This window comes from Vidua chalybeata, chromosome 2 (assembly GCF_026979565.1).
Source record: "Vidua chalybeata isolate OUT-0048 chromosome 2, bVidCha1 merged haplotype, whole genome shotgun sequence".
Classification (NCBI taxonomy): Eukaryota; Metazoa; Chordata; class Aves; order Passeriformes; family Viduidae; genus Vidua; species Vidua chalybeata.
Window position 1 is genome coordinate 10,550,028 of NC_071531.1, and position 17,261 is coordinate 10,567,288.

At 36.2% G+C, this 17,261-nt stretch overlaps 1 protein-coding gene across 3 annotated transcripts in view; it reads left to right on the forward strand.

The window, feature by feature from the left end:
- The window catches only part of DMD (dystrophin), a 567,421-nt gene that overhangs the window by 210,593 nt on the left and 339,567 nt on the right, over positions 1-17,261 (forward strand). For all 3 annotated transcript variants that reach the window (XM_053931535.1, XM_053931545.1, XM_053931553.1), the window contains one exon: positions 16,909-17,010. In XM_053931535.1, coding sequence (XP_053787510.1) covers positions 16,909-17,010 — 102 coding nt within the window. The remainder of the gene's footprint in view (positions 1-16,908; positions 17,011-17,261) is intronic.

Sequence of the window (17,261 nt, forward strand, 5' to 3'; positions counted from 1 at the left end):
CAAAAATAAGAGTTGTTAAGATCCAATTATTGAGAGATGTCTCTACCCAAACTGAGGTGCAAACATGATCATATGCTGAAGTCAAAAATACAGATTTTATTTAACTGTAAAATGTGAGGTAGAGAGATAGAATGAAATAGAAAAGAGAGGGGAGGGAGAGAGAGAGTGAGAAGAAAAGAGAGACAGAGGTTAAGCAGAAGATAGACACCACCCATGCATCCAACAGTGTCTTGTTGGTCTTCCTTCACCATGGGCATTCGATGGTGGGGGCCCCAAGTCAATTTAAAACTTTTCACTATTTAAAGACTCTTGCAACCTAAGGAATTAATGATCATTGGCTAAACAGTTCATGGTTCCAGATGTTTAATATCTGGTGTTTCCTACACTTGAATCCTAAGTTTAGTAAAAAACATACATGGAGGGACAGGTTCTTTCCTCCTTCACAGTAATGCAGTTAGAAAACAGACGAATAGAAGATGCAGACATAAAGAGATTGGACAAGTCCAGCATGCTCCTTGGTCACCCATATGGAGTAAGACCTTGTGGTGACCAAGATACATACCAGGTGACTTCATAGTCCTACAATCCCTGGAACGTTCTGTCATTTGAGGTTTTGGGCAACATCTTAGCTTCTAAAGTATGTACAAATGTCAGTTTAAAAAGCAGCAAAAAAATGTTAAGAAAAATGTGAACATTATTAAATTGTACAAACAAATTTTTTTAGATATTCAGTTCCAGAAAGCATAATGTATTTTGCAACAGCATTTACTATAAAATACATTTCCTGCTGATTTTTTTTTCCTTTCAGCTCATTCTGCTATCATAATTCTACACTTAGTTCAAAGAATTACAGTATGGCTCAATAAACCCTATATTTTATGCCATTATGATTTGTCTTCGTAATTTTCTTGGCCACAATTTAGAGGCTGTAGTGCCACAATTAGGACCCTCATCCTCAGTCAAGCATGACAAATTTTTGCAATGGTGTCAAAAATCACACTCATTTCTCACTATATAAGAAATGTGTGTATTGAGTAAGAGTAGAGAAAGGATTCTTCATTCTCAGGATCTAGAAAGCCTCTGTACCAGTGTTTGCTTCACTCATTATTTTCATCCTTAATTACAGTTTTCTTCTATAAACTGTCAAATATATATATATATACATATATATATATACATATATATATATATATATATATATATGTTTTAATTTAAGAAACTTATCCAAAGAAACTTATTAAAGAAATTTATCCAAATAAATCAACATTGAATTTTCAGGCTACAGATGTAAAGTATTAGGATAGATCTTTGTTCTTTGTGTTGAATATTTTTTATGATGATCACATTGACGTGATCACTTTGACGTGATCATTTCCAATAATAGCATAATATGTAGTCTACACCTGTGAAATACTCATCTATATGCATGGGGAAGGCATGAAATCTACATATCTAAGAAAGTCTTGATTCCTCTGCTACTTGAGAGCACTGGAGCACTTCCAAGTTTGCAGTGTACCAGCTTCTCATGCATGTAGGATATATTTCATATTGTGTCTTTTACAGCTCTGGTTTCCCAAGCTTGACAGTATGACTCTGTCTGGGTTTGTTCTTTGACCTGGGTTTACCCTCATTCTGATAGCTATTTTGCATGATTTAGCATTCATACTTCACCAACTTCGATGGTATCATCATGAATTTCCAATTTTACAAAATGGTGCCAAGGAAATAGTACAACAATTGTTTACATTACAGCATGGGAAAATGTTGGAGTATTTAACAGAACAGCTCTGTTTACGATACAGCTTCTGCCAGCATTGGTGTCTAAGCTGTGGGTGTTACAGCCACAGTCAGTGGATGCAGCCATGGCAGGAGAACCTTTCACAAATGACATCCTGAAGCTCAGCTCTTACTATGTGATTGTTTTTTATGTGCTGGTACTTTTTTTTTCAATCGGTAACTTCTCTCAATACTATTGACTATGTAATGCCTTGATTTTCCTGGTCCTGCTTTCAATTTATGTTGATCAACTTTATTTTTCTTCCTCTCTCAGTAAAAAATCCACAGATAAAGATGTGCATTTTCTAACTCCTGCACATTCTAATACCATGGTTTTGCTAGTTGTATTGCCACATCTTTATTCACATAAGTAAACCTGAGTCCTAGGAAGTGATGGCTGCTTTTTGACTCTTAATGCAACCATATCCCCTCAGTCTAAACCTAAGGCCCTGCAGGATAACATGGGTGATATGAAATACAGTCTGTCAGTGAAGGAATTTTGACATGAGGAAGTTTTATTTAGCATTTTCAGATCTGCCTGATTCTTGACCCTAACAGCACTATCTCCAATTTTTCCTTGCTTCTTGGGCTCTAAAAGGATAACCTTGCTTCTTTCAAGTCTATGGCAATTTCATAGTATTTTGATATACATTTCCCAGGGTACTTCAGCAGTATTTTGGGCTAGAAATGTGTGGGATAGCCATCTAACAGCAGGAGATAGTAGATTTAACAGCAGAGAAAACTGTGTAGTAATTACTGAAATGTGGACATCCACGAACTTCTAATAGGATGGTCTCCACCTTCCCTTTTAAACTAGATATCACTGACAAATATTTTGCCAGGTATTCTTCTTTTTGTGAAAAATATTAATATTAAAAAGAGCCCCACAAATATTTCTGGGCTATTAAGATATTATATGAAACATTTATACAGAAACAGTTACAACTTTTGCATGCGGTATGGCAACACTGCAGCTGACTTTGAACGGACCTACTTTATAAAGTCATCCTTTCCTTTTTCTGGCTTATTTTCTGCTTGAACTGTAATACACCTCTCTCAAAAATAATAATTAAAAAATCCCAGATGAAGCCAAACCAGCCAAGACTGGTTTCTAATTTCCACATATGAACAGTCATCCACATCTCCTGGTAAATTACTTCAATGGTTGAGTTAAAAACCTGCACATTTTTCTTCAGCTGAGTTTATTTAACTCCATCTTTCTGTCACTGCTTTGTTTGCCAAACTAGAGAGAGGTCCAATACTGTATTAATAGACAGTAATTAATTTCTTTCCTAAAACTTGTTTGTTCACCATCAGTACGGTTGTTCTAATTCAGACAAGAAAGCAAATTTGGAGTATCTAATTAGTATTAGTTCAAAAAACAATTATTGTAGTGGTCAAAGCAATTATTTTTTTGGTCCTGAAAATAATATGGTTATCTTTAATCACAAGCTTTTTTTTGCTAAGTCAGATAATCAGAGTCTGCTGCTCTAGTTGATAGCATAAGAAAATACCTTCAGAAAATCTAACCAACTTTTTTTTCTTGATTTATCCCAGTTTTTTTTTCCTCTAAATATTTATTTCCTGATAGTCCTGGTCAATCCCAATTCTGCGTATGACAGGACTCCAAGTCACTGAGAGTTTTGATTAGAGATTCCCAGATGTCTTGCTTACAGGAAGAACCCTAGAAAGCTTCAAAGCATGGTTAAATTCATGCTGTATTTCAAAGAACAGAGTGAGAATAATAGGGTTTTCTTAAGTATATAAAAATCAAAATGACTGAATAAGACATACCAGAAGTAAACCTACTGCAACTGTGACTAAGATAAAATTAACATTTTGCAATCTGTTACAGTCAGATTGCACTTTTTAAATGTAGTCCATGTAACATTTGTGGTGTGCTAAGGCTTTAGAAAAATACCTTAAGTGGGAGTTAAAAGCTTTTTTACAGCCTAAAAAAATCCAACTTCTTTGTAATATGTATATAGTAAAGCTGTTTTATTGTGTTGTGATGTAGTCAACAAGATACTATTAGCCAAAAATAATTTCAGAAACCCAAATATGTAAAGAATTAAAGGTATGTTGTCTAGTAAGCTAAGAAAAGCTCACAAATAGGCTAATGCTTATATGGTTTTAGTTGCTCATAAATTTTAGCTGTTACTGTGGAATGTTTACTTTGTTATTTAGTGTTTGAAATCCAAGGGTCAGTGTTTTTATAAAGTCAAACAGTCAAAGTCTTCTGAAAAATTTAAATTCACATATTTCTTCAGCCTTGCTCAATTAACATAATAAAACTTGTTGTTTTCTCTTGCTCTCCAGTCGTGAAGTCCAGAAACACCTTAGTTAACCTAGAAAAGAAGTATCTAGTACCTCTGATATCTTTTACTACTGATAGCAATCTTCATTTAATAACATTTTCAATTTTTTTTTTCCATCTAAAACATTCTAAGTTTCTGAGGCAGTGAGATTTTATTTAGTGAATTCCTACTTCAAATACAAAATTTTGAAAGGAAAAAAGTGCTGTAGAAGAAATTGAACAGTAATTTTTTAGTGTTTAAAATAGTCCTCGAATGTACTCTAATCTTGCCAAGGATTGATGTACTTTAATTTTGAGGTTTGACTAGTGTAGTCCAGAGAACAAAGGATGAATTCCTTATTCTATATATTTTATATTTTAAATGTCATTTAACCTTCTTAGTTACCTATTATATTCTTAAAATCAATACTTTTTGATGGTAGAAATAATATTTTTTTTTTCTCTGACTTTTTTATTTTTCTTCTCTTTTTTCCTTTTTTTTTTTCTTTTTTTTGGTCAGTGGCAGCAAGTGGGAAAAGTACACATGAAACTTCTTATGAGGAAATTAAAATACAGATATTTACCAAACCTTATTCCATATTCCTCTCTGTCTGTTTGAACAAGCTGCGCAGTGTAGTAAAGGCAGACATCAAGTAAACAGTGTTTAGGCTTTTTTCTTGTGCATTTCTGGACTTTATTTTAATAATATGCATATTACTATTGTATGCATTTACATTTAATACTTTCACAAATTCTTTGCCACTGCAATGATTTACTCTTTCAAGGACCAAATGGCCTGAGATGCTTAGCTTGATTCCAGTTTCCCTGCAGTTAAAAGAGGAGCTGAAGCTACTCTATTCCAACCTGAAGAGACAACCTCATCCCTCATGTTCAAGGATATGGGGAGAGGACGTGGAGGAGAGGAGGGAGGCAGTACTGCTTGCTCCTCCTCCTCCTACCTGTTGAAAGCCTTAGGAGTCATCATCCCTCCTTCTAACCATAGGAAAAGGTTAAAGCTGCGCTTCTGGGAATTCTTTCTGGTCTTTACTTCAGCACTGCTATTTCCCCTGGAAAGCAGTTTTCCAGGGTGATTGTGACAGATTTATTATAGATGATGAGGACATGGAAAAGATGGACAGAAATGCAAGTCCTATTTAAGGAATGGATAGAGAAATGACACTTCTGGATAGGAAGTGAGTTGGCAGAATGCAGAAATCCATGTTTCTACTGCTAGCTCACTGAACACCCTGCTGACCCTTTCAAATCATCTTCTCCAGACAATATAACAAACCACTTTATATTTTCCAGCCACCTTTGACTCCAAATCCCCTTGCAACCTCAATGGTCCTTTCTGCCTGCTTATTCAGTTTCCCAATCTTTTCCCTTTACTCCCTCCTTACCTCTGGGTCATCACTCACTCCTCCTCTGCCCCTCTACACTTGAGTCCTTTTCCAAGGCATATACAGCCTTGATTTCTGCTTGTACTGCTTCAAACTCTTTCTGAGTGTGGATTTTCGCAGATAAAAACTGACCATCCTTAACAAAAAATTAATGACTCTTTATTTTTAAAAACTAACATGTATTTGAATTTTGTCCTTGATAACTTTGAGTGACAATAAGAAGGCTGTCAACTCTTGTCAATCACTTCATTATATACTTGACAAGCTTAAGTTAGAATAGAAGAGCAAGGCTGAGGAGTAGCAAACCTAATTCTAGATAAATAAAAGAAAATTACAGGAGAGAATGAAAATGCCAAATGGACATTGCTGTATTCTTCGTCCATCAGTCATCATTTGTCAGTTTTTTCTTGACAATCTAGGCCCAGATAAGTCAGATTTTTACACTTCACTGATTCTTTTACCTTTTCATTTTGCTAACATACTTTTAAAGGAATAGTTTTGAATACAATAAGAGGTAGTGTAATTTGTCTATAAGAGCACATTAGAAATATGTACCTCAGAGATCTATCTCTGAGGCCTGATTTGGCAAAAGGCTGAACTGGGAAAACTTCTGATGATGAAATTTAAACTACCTATATCTTGATATTCTGTGCCTAAATCAGTTATGGCTCTTCCCTGAAATTTTCTTATGGGACTTTGAGGAGCAACCCAATCCATGCTCTGCTTTGAGCATTTCAACAGTGTGTCCAAATATCTTCTGAAGAAATCTATTCAAATTGCAAGAATATTAAACAATATTAGCTGCAGGTGGCTTTTGAAAATATGGCAAAACTTTCCCAATGAGTAATGCTTTTAAATTTAATGTATAACAGACTTTGCAGCCATAAGGATGGATTGCAAACACTGTGTCCCGGCATCTCAGGAAGGGAAAGATTTCTGAAAGGTGATCAAGTATTTAATGCGTAGTAGTACTGTTTTTATTGGAAATAATGAAAGATAAATCAAGATGTGATTTCATTGTTAAAAGCATAAGCTTTTTAGAAGTGTGGGTGAGTTGGTTAGAAGTTAGTGAGCTAGTACCTCAGCTTTGGTTTTTGGCTTCCTCCTTGTACTACCGATAACAGCTCAGGTACTCTTCAAAGTGTTCTTAATATAAGCAAACAAATAAATACAAAAGCAAACTTAGAGAAATGACAGGGCAGTTTACCTAGGCTCTAGTGAAGTTAATACCAATACTGTAGCTTGCTTCAGTGTAATTATGTTTTCTAAGATAGGAAATTTCCTCTCCTATTCAACAAAACACAGCTTTTCTAACATTCTCACTATCTTTTTCATATATTCTATTCTTAACAGAAAACATCCTATCTCTTCAAAACACAGTTCTTGAAAAGCCTTGGATATATTCTTGATAATAGCATATTATTTATGAAACAGTAACTCTTATTTTGTAAGATTATTTTTTTTTCTCTACTGATCACAAACAATTTAAAATACTGAAATCTGAAGAGGAGATCATTCAAATGAACACTTACAGCTGCACAGGTCCTATTATCTTTGGCTCCATTTGCTTTGAATTGATTGCTACGTAATAAATGTTAGAAATAGGCAATGTATGTCTTCATAGTTTTTTGTACATTGAAAACGATACAAAGTTTTCGTACCTGATAGATATTTGAAATGATACAAAGTTTTCATACCTGATAGATATTTGAATGTTTGATTTAGCTGATATTATTTTGGATGATATTTGAGCAAAAATTGGTTTATTTTTTACTTGCTGATTTAAGTTAAAATAAAAATTTATGCCTAAAGTGATCTTAGTTCTTTCTCACACTAAAGTCATAGTGTGAAAATCACTCAGTCCTGTTGCAGATTTTGTGCTAAACTTCCAAGAAAAGGCAGCTTTGACACTGGGTATAGTGGTGTAAATCTTAACTCTTGTGAGGTGCTCTTGTTAAGAGAGTCAGTGCTTTTCACTGGAAAAAATTTGCATTTCAAGACTCTTGGCAGGTCAGGTGGGAATACTTTCTAAAAAGTTGTTGTGGGTTAATGATGGCAGGCAGCCCAGCCCCACACAGCTGCTTGCTCACCACCTGCCCCTCTCCCATCCCTACCTTCCCAGTGGGATGGGTAAAAGAACCATAAGAGCAAAGATGAGAAGACTGGGGGGGGTTGAGATAAAAACAGTTTAACAGGTAAAATAAACCTGCCCATGCAAGCAAAGCAATGAAGGAAATCATTCACCAGTTCCCAAGGGCAGGCAGGTGTTCAACTATTGCCAGGAAAGCTGGGCTCATTCACAAGAAACAGTTACTTGGAAAGACAAGTTCTTTTACTCCAGATGTCTCCCTTTCATCCTTCCCCACAGCGTTTATTGCTAAGCTTTAGGTTATATGGTCTGGGATATCCCTTTGGTCAGTCAGGGTCAGCTGTAGCCACTGCATCCCCTCCCAGTTTGTTGTGCACCTCCAGCCTGTTTTCTGGTAGAGCAGCATGAGAAACACAGAAGGCCTTGGGTTTGTGTCAGTGCTACCCAGCAACAGCTAAAAGATGCCTCTGTTATCAACACTGTTTTCATTGTAAATGCAAAACATAGTGCCATGCAGGCTGCTGTGAGGAAAGTTAGGTTCATCCCAGCTATGCCCAATACATCCATGTAAGCCTAGGCCCAGCTGAATAGCATTTGCTTACTAGTTCTTTGCATTCTTTCTAATAAGAATTTTCTTTTTTCCAGATGAAATCAATCATTGTGATTCTAAAAAGATCAACTTCTGAGAACATACTTATTTATGGAAATTAAAACAAAAAGTGCTATCACTTGGAGTGTGGATATAACTTCTCCATTTTCATTTGCAAACCAGTCAGTTGAAAATGAACCATCATTCTTTCCACACTATAATAATAAATATAATACTATAAATAATACTATAAATTCTCTTTACTGAAAGTTACCTCCGCTTCTGCTGTTGAAGTAATGTACTGGAGCAGTCTCTGCCATTCCTTCCAGTGAAACTGTTGGAAGATAAATGGTAGAAACACATCCTCATGCACATTCTTTTCAAATGATTTATGAAAGACTAATACTAGAAGATGGGCATATCTAAAAACATGTTACAATCAACAAACCAGTGCTAGACCAGTAACAGATTTTGATTTTGATTTCTTTCCTAGTTCCTTTTTGTAGCCAGAAACTCCTCTGAAAATGATTATTTTACTAAACTTGAAAAGAGAATGAAAAGTTGCAGCTAAGCCTTGACTAAGAAAGAGAATAATAACCAACTAAGAATTTGATGGTAAAATAAATAAATATGTAAATTCTTCCCTCACAAGTTAAATTATTTTTAAATCATTTTATTGAATAAAACATTATTTCTGAAATAAGAGAGAATAAATTCTGATTTCTCTTTCCTGTGTGCAAGAAGAAATTTCATGGCTCAATATTTTTATAATTATCACCAAATTTCACTTGCCAGTGCTTGTGGTGTACCCCATATCTGCTACTGTGTTCATCTAAATAATTTTTCTTCCTCCAAAGCTGCTATTTGTTAGCACCTAAGAACACAGAATACTAAGAGAGAGCTAGTAAAATTATTGTGACTTCCCTTATTTTCTTGCATGAATTTCTCATTTTGTTTTTCTGCGAAATTTCCTTTTTCTCTGTCAGTTCACTTGGGTTTGTTATTATCTCTTTTTTAGTATGCACTGTAAATAAGAGAGGATCTGCAGAGGATCTGCAGGTGGAACAAGAGCAGCTATTTCATCCTGTCCTGTCCAGTCTCAAAAGAAAATATTCTGAATCACATCCAATCTCAAAGAATTCTGACTGCACCTTTTTGCAGTCCAACTGGATGATTAACTGTGCTTTATCGGTATATGACCACCATAGCTAAATTCTTTTCATATCCTGTATCTGCAGGTCATGTCTCTACAGCTAATAATTTCATCCATCTTCAGTAGCTCCAGGAAATTTCCTTTTCAGGATAGACAGCTGCAATGGATAGATAGTGATTTCTCTGTGTGAGGAAAAATTACTATATTTCATCTCCTCTAGAAGTAGAGAAGAAGTTCACAAATTCCTGATAGCCAACAGGAAAACATGCTTTGGATAAAATGTTTCGCTCTGCAGAATGGTAGGGTTTGCAATTTCAGGCACTTTGCATGGCTTAAATTTTGGGACCTTCTTAGTTCCATTTCTTTGTGGAGGATTCCCTTGTTATTTTCTTTCCTTCCCTTCCCTTTTCCAGTACTAGGAATAAGGCACATTGGAGGGAACAGAATTATGTCGGCATATGTTATAAACTGCACAAAGGTTTCACTTGTAGGTTTGCAAAGTGGTTATGAACTCTAAAATTGCACTTTTAGAAGAAAGAGGTCCTTCATGTAGTGGTCTTTTCTGTGTAAGGATTGTTCTTTCCCCAAAATATTTCAAAACTTTTCCACATAGGTCAAGAATTATAGTTGTAACAATTTTCCAGAATCTCATTAAAACCAGGTGTCTTTTGTTTGCATACTTTACTCTAAAAAGCTGAATATATTTCACAATATTCTTTTCCACATTAAGATAGCTTCTAACATGGGCTTGGGATCAAATTTTATTCTCACACATTTAGAAGATCAGTCAGTTAATGTAATGGGGAAAAAAATATTATTTTATTTAATCATTAAAATGGCATTTTTAGAAGCAGGTGCATAAAACTTTGTCCACTAGTTACAGAATAATTTTAGTGATAATCTAATTTTACACTACTTTGACCTAGGCCACTAATGGAATGGTCTTTAAATTGAATTACTTCAGGGGGTTATTTTGTACTATTTCTCATAAATCCCTAAGACAGGAAGGCATATTTAAATTCTGTAATTCAGATGTTCACAGAGCATTTTATTTCTATATAGAGATAACTAAAATATTCAGAAAGTTATCAAACCTTTTCATCTGTTAACTAAAAAGAACAGTGGTAGGAGCTTACCTTTCGTTGAATTTTATCTAAATTGATTTAGATCTTTATTCAGGAAGTTTAAATACTGGCAACTGCATTTTCCCCCCAGTTGATTAAGTTCCAACTCAAGATGGCTACAGAACTGCTTATAGCACATCTTAGTTGTATTCTAATAATATTGTATAAATATCTAAAGTGACTCCCAAGAATGCTGTTGACTGTACTGTCTTACCTGCCATCAAGATCTGATGCTTATTGTGGTGTAGCTGAATTTTGATGTATTTTAATTAAGTCTTCTCTGACCATTCTTTGTCACGGTTTAGCTTGTTATCCTGTACCATGAATGGAAAAATGCAGAGCTGAGTCAAAGGAGGTCACTTTTTTAAAATCAGATTTCTTGAAAATGGGAATATAGTCATGTTATCTACTGCCCTTTTTTTTTTCTTTTTTTTTTTTTTACCATGGGAGGAAAAAATTAGGCACTCAGAACCTCACCACTTATTTATAACTTTTCCCTTAATGTGTGGGAATAGTAACTTGAAAGATAGGTGTGAATGTTTGCTGGAATTTCACATTTACAGCTGTTAATAAAAAAGGATAGTGTTGTAGGTGACTCCTTCCAAGGGGAATTGAGGGCCCTGTATACAAACTGGATCCATCCCACAGAGAAGTGTTTTGCCTCCCTGGGGTCCATATAAGAGACATGATTAAGACACTCCCTGGACTCTGATTATTACCCACTTCTGGTTGTCCAGGTCAGCAGTGACAAGAAGTTCTAGAGCAATCAAAAAGGACTTCAGGGCACTGGGATGACTTGTTGAAGGGACAAGAGCTGAGGTGGTTTTCCTCAATCCCTTTGGTAGCAGGGAAAAATTCTGAAAGGTCCAGGAGAGCGCACCTCTTCAATACATGTCTTAAAAATTGTTGTCATTGGCTTTTTTGAACATGGGGTGGTTTATACAGCACCAGCCCTATTGGAGAAAGATGGAATTCACTTGTCTAAAAGGGGGAATTGTTTGCAGTTTGCAGGAGTGTTGATCTTCTGGAGGGCAGGAAGGTTTAGCAGAGGGACCTGGACATGCTGGAGCAATGGGCTGAGGCCAGAGTCTCAACAAGGCCAAGTGCCAGGTCCTGCCCTTGGGTCACAACAACCCCAGGCACAGCTAAAGGCTGGGGGAAGAGGGGCTGGAAATGTGCCTGGAGGAAAAGGACCTGGGAGTGCTGGTCAACAGCAGCTGGACATGAGCCAGGTGTGCCCAGGGGGCCAAGAAGACCAATCGCACCTGGCCTGGATCAGCAATAGTGCGGCAGCAGGACCAGGGCAGGGATTGTCCCCCTGTGCTCGGCACTGATGAGACCACACCTCCAATCCTGTGTGCAGTTTTGGGCACCTCACTATAAGGAAGGCATTGAGGGGCTGGAGTGAGTCCAGAGAAGGGCAGCAGAGCTGGGGAAGGGTCTGGAGCACAGGTCTGATGAGGAGCAGCTGAGGGAGCTGCAGTGGTTTAGCCTGGAGAAAAGGAGGCTCAGTTTGATCTCTCAAACTACCTGAAAGGAGGTTGTAGCCATGTGAGGGTCTGTCTCTTCTCCCAGCAACCAACAACAGGACAAGAGAAAATGGTCTCAGGATGAGCCAAAGGTGGTTCAGTTTGGACATCAGGAAGAATTTTTGCACCAAAAGGATGATCAGGGGTGAATATGCTGCCTGGGGAAGTGGTGGTGTCACCATTCCTGGAAGTGTTCAAGATGTTCAAGTTCCAAGCACTCCATGCTATGGTTTAGCTAAAGTGGTGGTGTTTGGTCCAAGTGCTGCCTGTAATCAGAAGAAAAGCTCTTCCAAACAATGTTAAAGTGCTAATATAAAAAGCAGTTCTTTACTGAAAGCTTTCAGGTGCACAAATACAGCTATGCAGGCAAGCAATATAGGATGTCTACAATTTTTTTAAGGTTAATTAATAAGTCTATCTATCAGGTATACCCAATAGGACAACAGTTTCCCTGGTGACCCACTCTTGGGCACCTTGGAGTGTCTCCAGTGGGTTCTTGTTTTGTCCCTCAAATGCTGGTGCAAAACAAGGTGTCCTGCTTATAAATTCTTTTCTTGACCATAACACTAAACAGAATTTCAAGAGTGTAACATAATGTGTTAGAAAGAGTTAGCTATTCTTCTAAAGTATGAAAAATGGAAAAAAAAGTTCTAGAAAATCTAAAACTATATATTAAAAATCTACAAAGCTACAAATAAATGAAAAAGCTAAAAATCTTTTGGCATCAAAAGGTTGGACTTGATCATAGAGGTCTTTTCTAACCTTAATGATTCTATGTGCATGAATAAGAAGATCCACCTCTAAGAATTCTCATTACAAGTTACGCTCTTCTACATCTAAATTGCATGAAAAACATATTTAAATGTAGTTTTCTATTATCAAAATAATATATGTGAAGATTTTTATCTGGTTATTTCATAAAAGTTTGTTTGAAATTAAAAGCAGACAAATAGTTTTAGATTTTAGATTTATTATATTTGCTTGCTACACGTCACTGCCTTGTCTTGATAAGTAAAGGGAAATTGCTTAGTGCTTCTCTTTTCCTGGGAATAAATTCTCTTCTTTAATTTTCATTTAAAGTACTGTCTTGCTAAAAAAAGGTCATGAAACAACTTGAAACAATAAGAGGTTTTGAAACAACTCACTATACTCATTTCAAAGTTGTATTTTTTTATATGAAGGCTGTAATTAAGATTCCATTTTTGCATTGTGTTTCACTGTGAAGACACAGGTTTAATTACCCTGAACTTCTCCTTCTGTCCCAGCAGAATATGTCGAAAGGATGTAAGCTCATGGGGAAATTGATCCCAAAAATGTTACCAGTGTTACCAAAGAGGTGAATCAGTGCTTGTGATTCTTAATATAGACCAACGCCATAGTTGACTGGGCCTCCTAACATATGTGCAGCATATGTCAAACAGCCTGCCTGTGTCTGCTAGGATAGTTTCCATCATAACCATAACCATCATTCCATCCAAATAACATATGCCAAGCCATGAAATTTTATCTTCCATTGGCATACACACCAGAGGTTTAGTCAATATATTGGTTTCAGCTAGGCAATATGAATTTTTGGAGTTCTGAGCTATATCAATAGACTTTTCATAGTCCAGGTGGGGCTGTAGACAAGTCCTTGCCACTTTTTCAGCCTGTAACTTTGTTCAGCAGGTTGAATTGGCATGTTGTTGTAAATGCAGAAGCCAGTGTGGCCTATTCAGCAGCAGGCTTTCATCAGTTTGGATGCACTACTTTAACACCACTGAAAACTCATAGATAGTGCCTCATGGATAAAAGGTAGCCTCTGATTCTTGTTTATACATGTTTGAGAAACAGCAGTTTCCAGTGATGATGTATTTTAATTTGCCATATGTGTGAAAAGTTGAATTAGCATATTCATCACCCAGCCCAGAAGCAGCACTGTGATTGCTTTCCCAGGCAGTTCATAAATTGTGCAATTCCAGCAGTCAGTTCTGTCTCCCAGAGACAGCTCTGCATCCTCCCACAGCAAAGTGAGTGTGAGGACTTGATCAGGACTTTAAAACAAATATGTCTTTGGTATTCTCTAAAAACTGATGGAAATGAGCATCTACAATTCCTACTAGCTTTAGCAGTAGCCTGTCCTGTGTGACGAAGATTAGAGGTCAGGCTCTGCTCTGAGAATAGGGTCTTCTCCTGGATCCTGCACAGCCTAGATAATAACTGTGATCTTTTTTGTGTACAAACCATCAGAGGCTATATTGTGGTCATTACCATTTTCTTCTCTTAGGGGATTAAATGATGGAGCAGAATCCTGTAACTACTCTCTTGCCTGTCAACCCTATTAATAGGGTGTCACCTAGCAAATGGTTGTGAAACTGTTGGAAACTTGTTCACTGGGCAGGATTTGTCAAGGGGCTATCCCATCAAGCAAAGAACTGGGCAAAGAGTTACTACAGCAATTTCGTGTCAGATGTGCACTTATTTAAAGTAATTTTGTTATGTTTTAAATTGATGTTGGGATTAGTAGGCAACAATCAAAGTATTTCCTGCTCTGACAGATAAGCTACCTGTTAAAGTATCTGCTGCTCTGACAGATAAGATATCTGTTAATTTCAGCAGTGTCCAAATGAATGCCAAGATACTGAGAACCTCTTTTTCCCCTGTACTCTTACTTCTATTCTTATTGCTACATATCATCTCAGAGGAAGCATCATGCTGTATTGGATAGGCTTGCACAATGCATTTTGGTTTAGGTAAAGGTCACTGAATTTGAATGATCAGACTACATAAGATTAGTTTATGTAACTCCAGGAAATTGTAGAGCAGAAGGAATCAGTGATTTAACAACTCACTACATTACTTACACCTTTCACACTGGTTACAGCCTGAAAGAAAATGGTGTCTGTGCTCCTAGACTAGTCCATGGGGAAAAACAAAGTCTAGTGAGGGTGGAGGATTGAGAAATCTACCTCAAAGGCACATTCATGCCACAGGTTAAACCCTCAGCATAGGCACATCCACAGTGTTCTTGGTATTCTGGGACTCCATAGGGAGTTGTAATGTGGTTTTCCTGCTGCAGAATTTGTTATGGTAACTGATGCTATCATAAAAGAAGATGAGTATTTGAAACAGGTAGAATAATACAAGAGGAAATATTGGCCAAATACTGCAGATAGCTTAGTGTGAGGAAAAAAAACCAAAAAATCCCAAAACAAACAATGAAACAAAAACTAAATAACAATTATTAAAATGCCTAGCTTTCATTAAGATAGGGAGAAAATTACCTCTTCATTAACACTCCTTGATTATTTTTTTTCTTTACATGCTGAGTAGGGAAGTAAAAAGTTAGCATAGTATTGAAACAGAAAGAAAATAAGACTTTAATGAAGGTTTTATCAAAAGGTTAATAAACTCTCACCCACCTCAATATCCCAATTTTGCTGTGCATTGCTTTTCAGTGCTCATTCTCCATGAATCCTTGCAGTTATATTTCATTAACATTGAAATGCATAATTAAAAAAATGTAATTGAAACATGTTTCAAATATCATTGCAAGAAATCATTGCATTCGAATATAATTGCAAGGTTTGATTCGCTTCATTTGTTGTTGACCAATAGTATTTGAAAAGGAAAATTAAAGATAACATTGAATTTACTAAGACTTTATTTTTAGTGGTTGTCCATAAAGTTTTGTAAGTAAAGTTTCAGGGAGCAGTGTAGACATACTTTATATGTTGAGTTTAAACATATGAGCAAAATGGCCCCTTTTTGGGACTTAAAAGAGCATAGATTTCAGCAGGTTTATTGCAGCAAAAAGAACAGATTTTCACCAAAAAACGATGTGTTAGCTCAGATAGTGACATACCTGGCACAAAATCATGTCTGCTGTCACCTTTATGATAACAGAATGTGGACAGAAAGTTAACTTGGAGAGTTAGTGGGTAGTCAGCAATACTGATTAGGTCAAGGTAATCAACCTATGTAGTAGGTGGGTGAAGAGAGGAAAACAAAAAGACCCAAATCATTTTGATACACATTTCATTTTGATAACTCAGGTATTATTTCACTTATATTACTAGAAAAAAAAATGAAATAAATCATGAATCTTGGAATTCCAGATGTAGTTTATATTTTCTTTTACAATTTTCAGTAGGTTTGGATTTTTGTTTGTTTTGGTTGGTTGGTTTGTTTTTGTTTTGTTTTTTTTTTTTTTGTCTTAATTGTAGAGTTTTGCCCATTATTTGTCTGGTCAGTACTTGGCAAAATGAAGCTGCTATATATTGGGAGATGTTATCTGGAATTTCCTTATGTTAGCACATGGATGACATCTTTTCAGATTAATAAATAAATTGTTACAGAATATGTTGTTAATTCAGTCAGGTGTTGTTGTTAATGGAGGTGCCTCCCTAGACCTTTAGGAACTGTCACTAATACTGTGCTTTTCTTTTTAATTTCTGTAAGTGTTTTTACTACCTAAGTGGTAGTTTAGTATTCACAATTGCAGTCTTCTTTTAAAATTTTTAATCTTTCCTAACTCAGTATTGTTGTTGCATGTCATTAGACAGTTTTAATGCCACGTACTGTATGAAGAAATGTTAATCAGTGCACTTTTCATCAGCTGGTAGTGTAAAACAGACAAAACAACAGAGCCTCTTAAATGAGATTTCTCATGCCTGTCTTTCTTACTGTGAATTTGTGCTAGCCTCTTATTCATTTTATTGAGACCTTCAAGGTGAAGTGACCTACCGCTGTTCATTTTGGTAACATTACTCTTTTCCATCCCTCTTTAATTTTCATTTTTCTGGTGATCCTCTTTGTCCCTAGCTGTCACTATCCTTGTGTTTGCCCTCTCACCAATTCTGAATAGAAGCTTGTCTACTGGTGTTTTACAGCTTCCCATGGAGTTTTGGGACAATTCAGTCTTGCTGCTTATGCTATGGTTAATCTAGACTGCCTGTGTTTTTATTTTTCAGGAAACTGAAGCAGCAGTGAAGGCTAAACAGCCGAATGTGGAAGAGGTTTTGTCTAAAGGGTGTCATTTATATAAAGAAAAACTAGCTACTCATCCAGTAAAGGTAATGAAGCAACCTTTAGCAATATCCATTGCTGTGTAATAGGTTATGCTTCCCCTGTTGTACACTTGTCCTTGATGTGCTCTGTTTAAAATCAATAAAAGAACCTGGCAAATGGCATTTGTTCTATTCTGTGATGGCATAGCCAGCAAAAATTTAATGCTCCCAGCTAAAAAACTTATGCATATTGTGATGGGAATATTGTTTATGACATTAAGGTTGTTTTACTCATTCAAGAGTATTTCACACTAAAA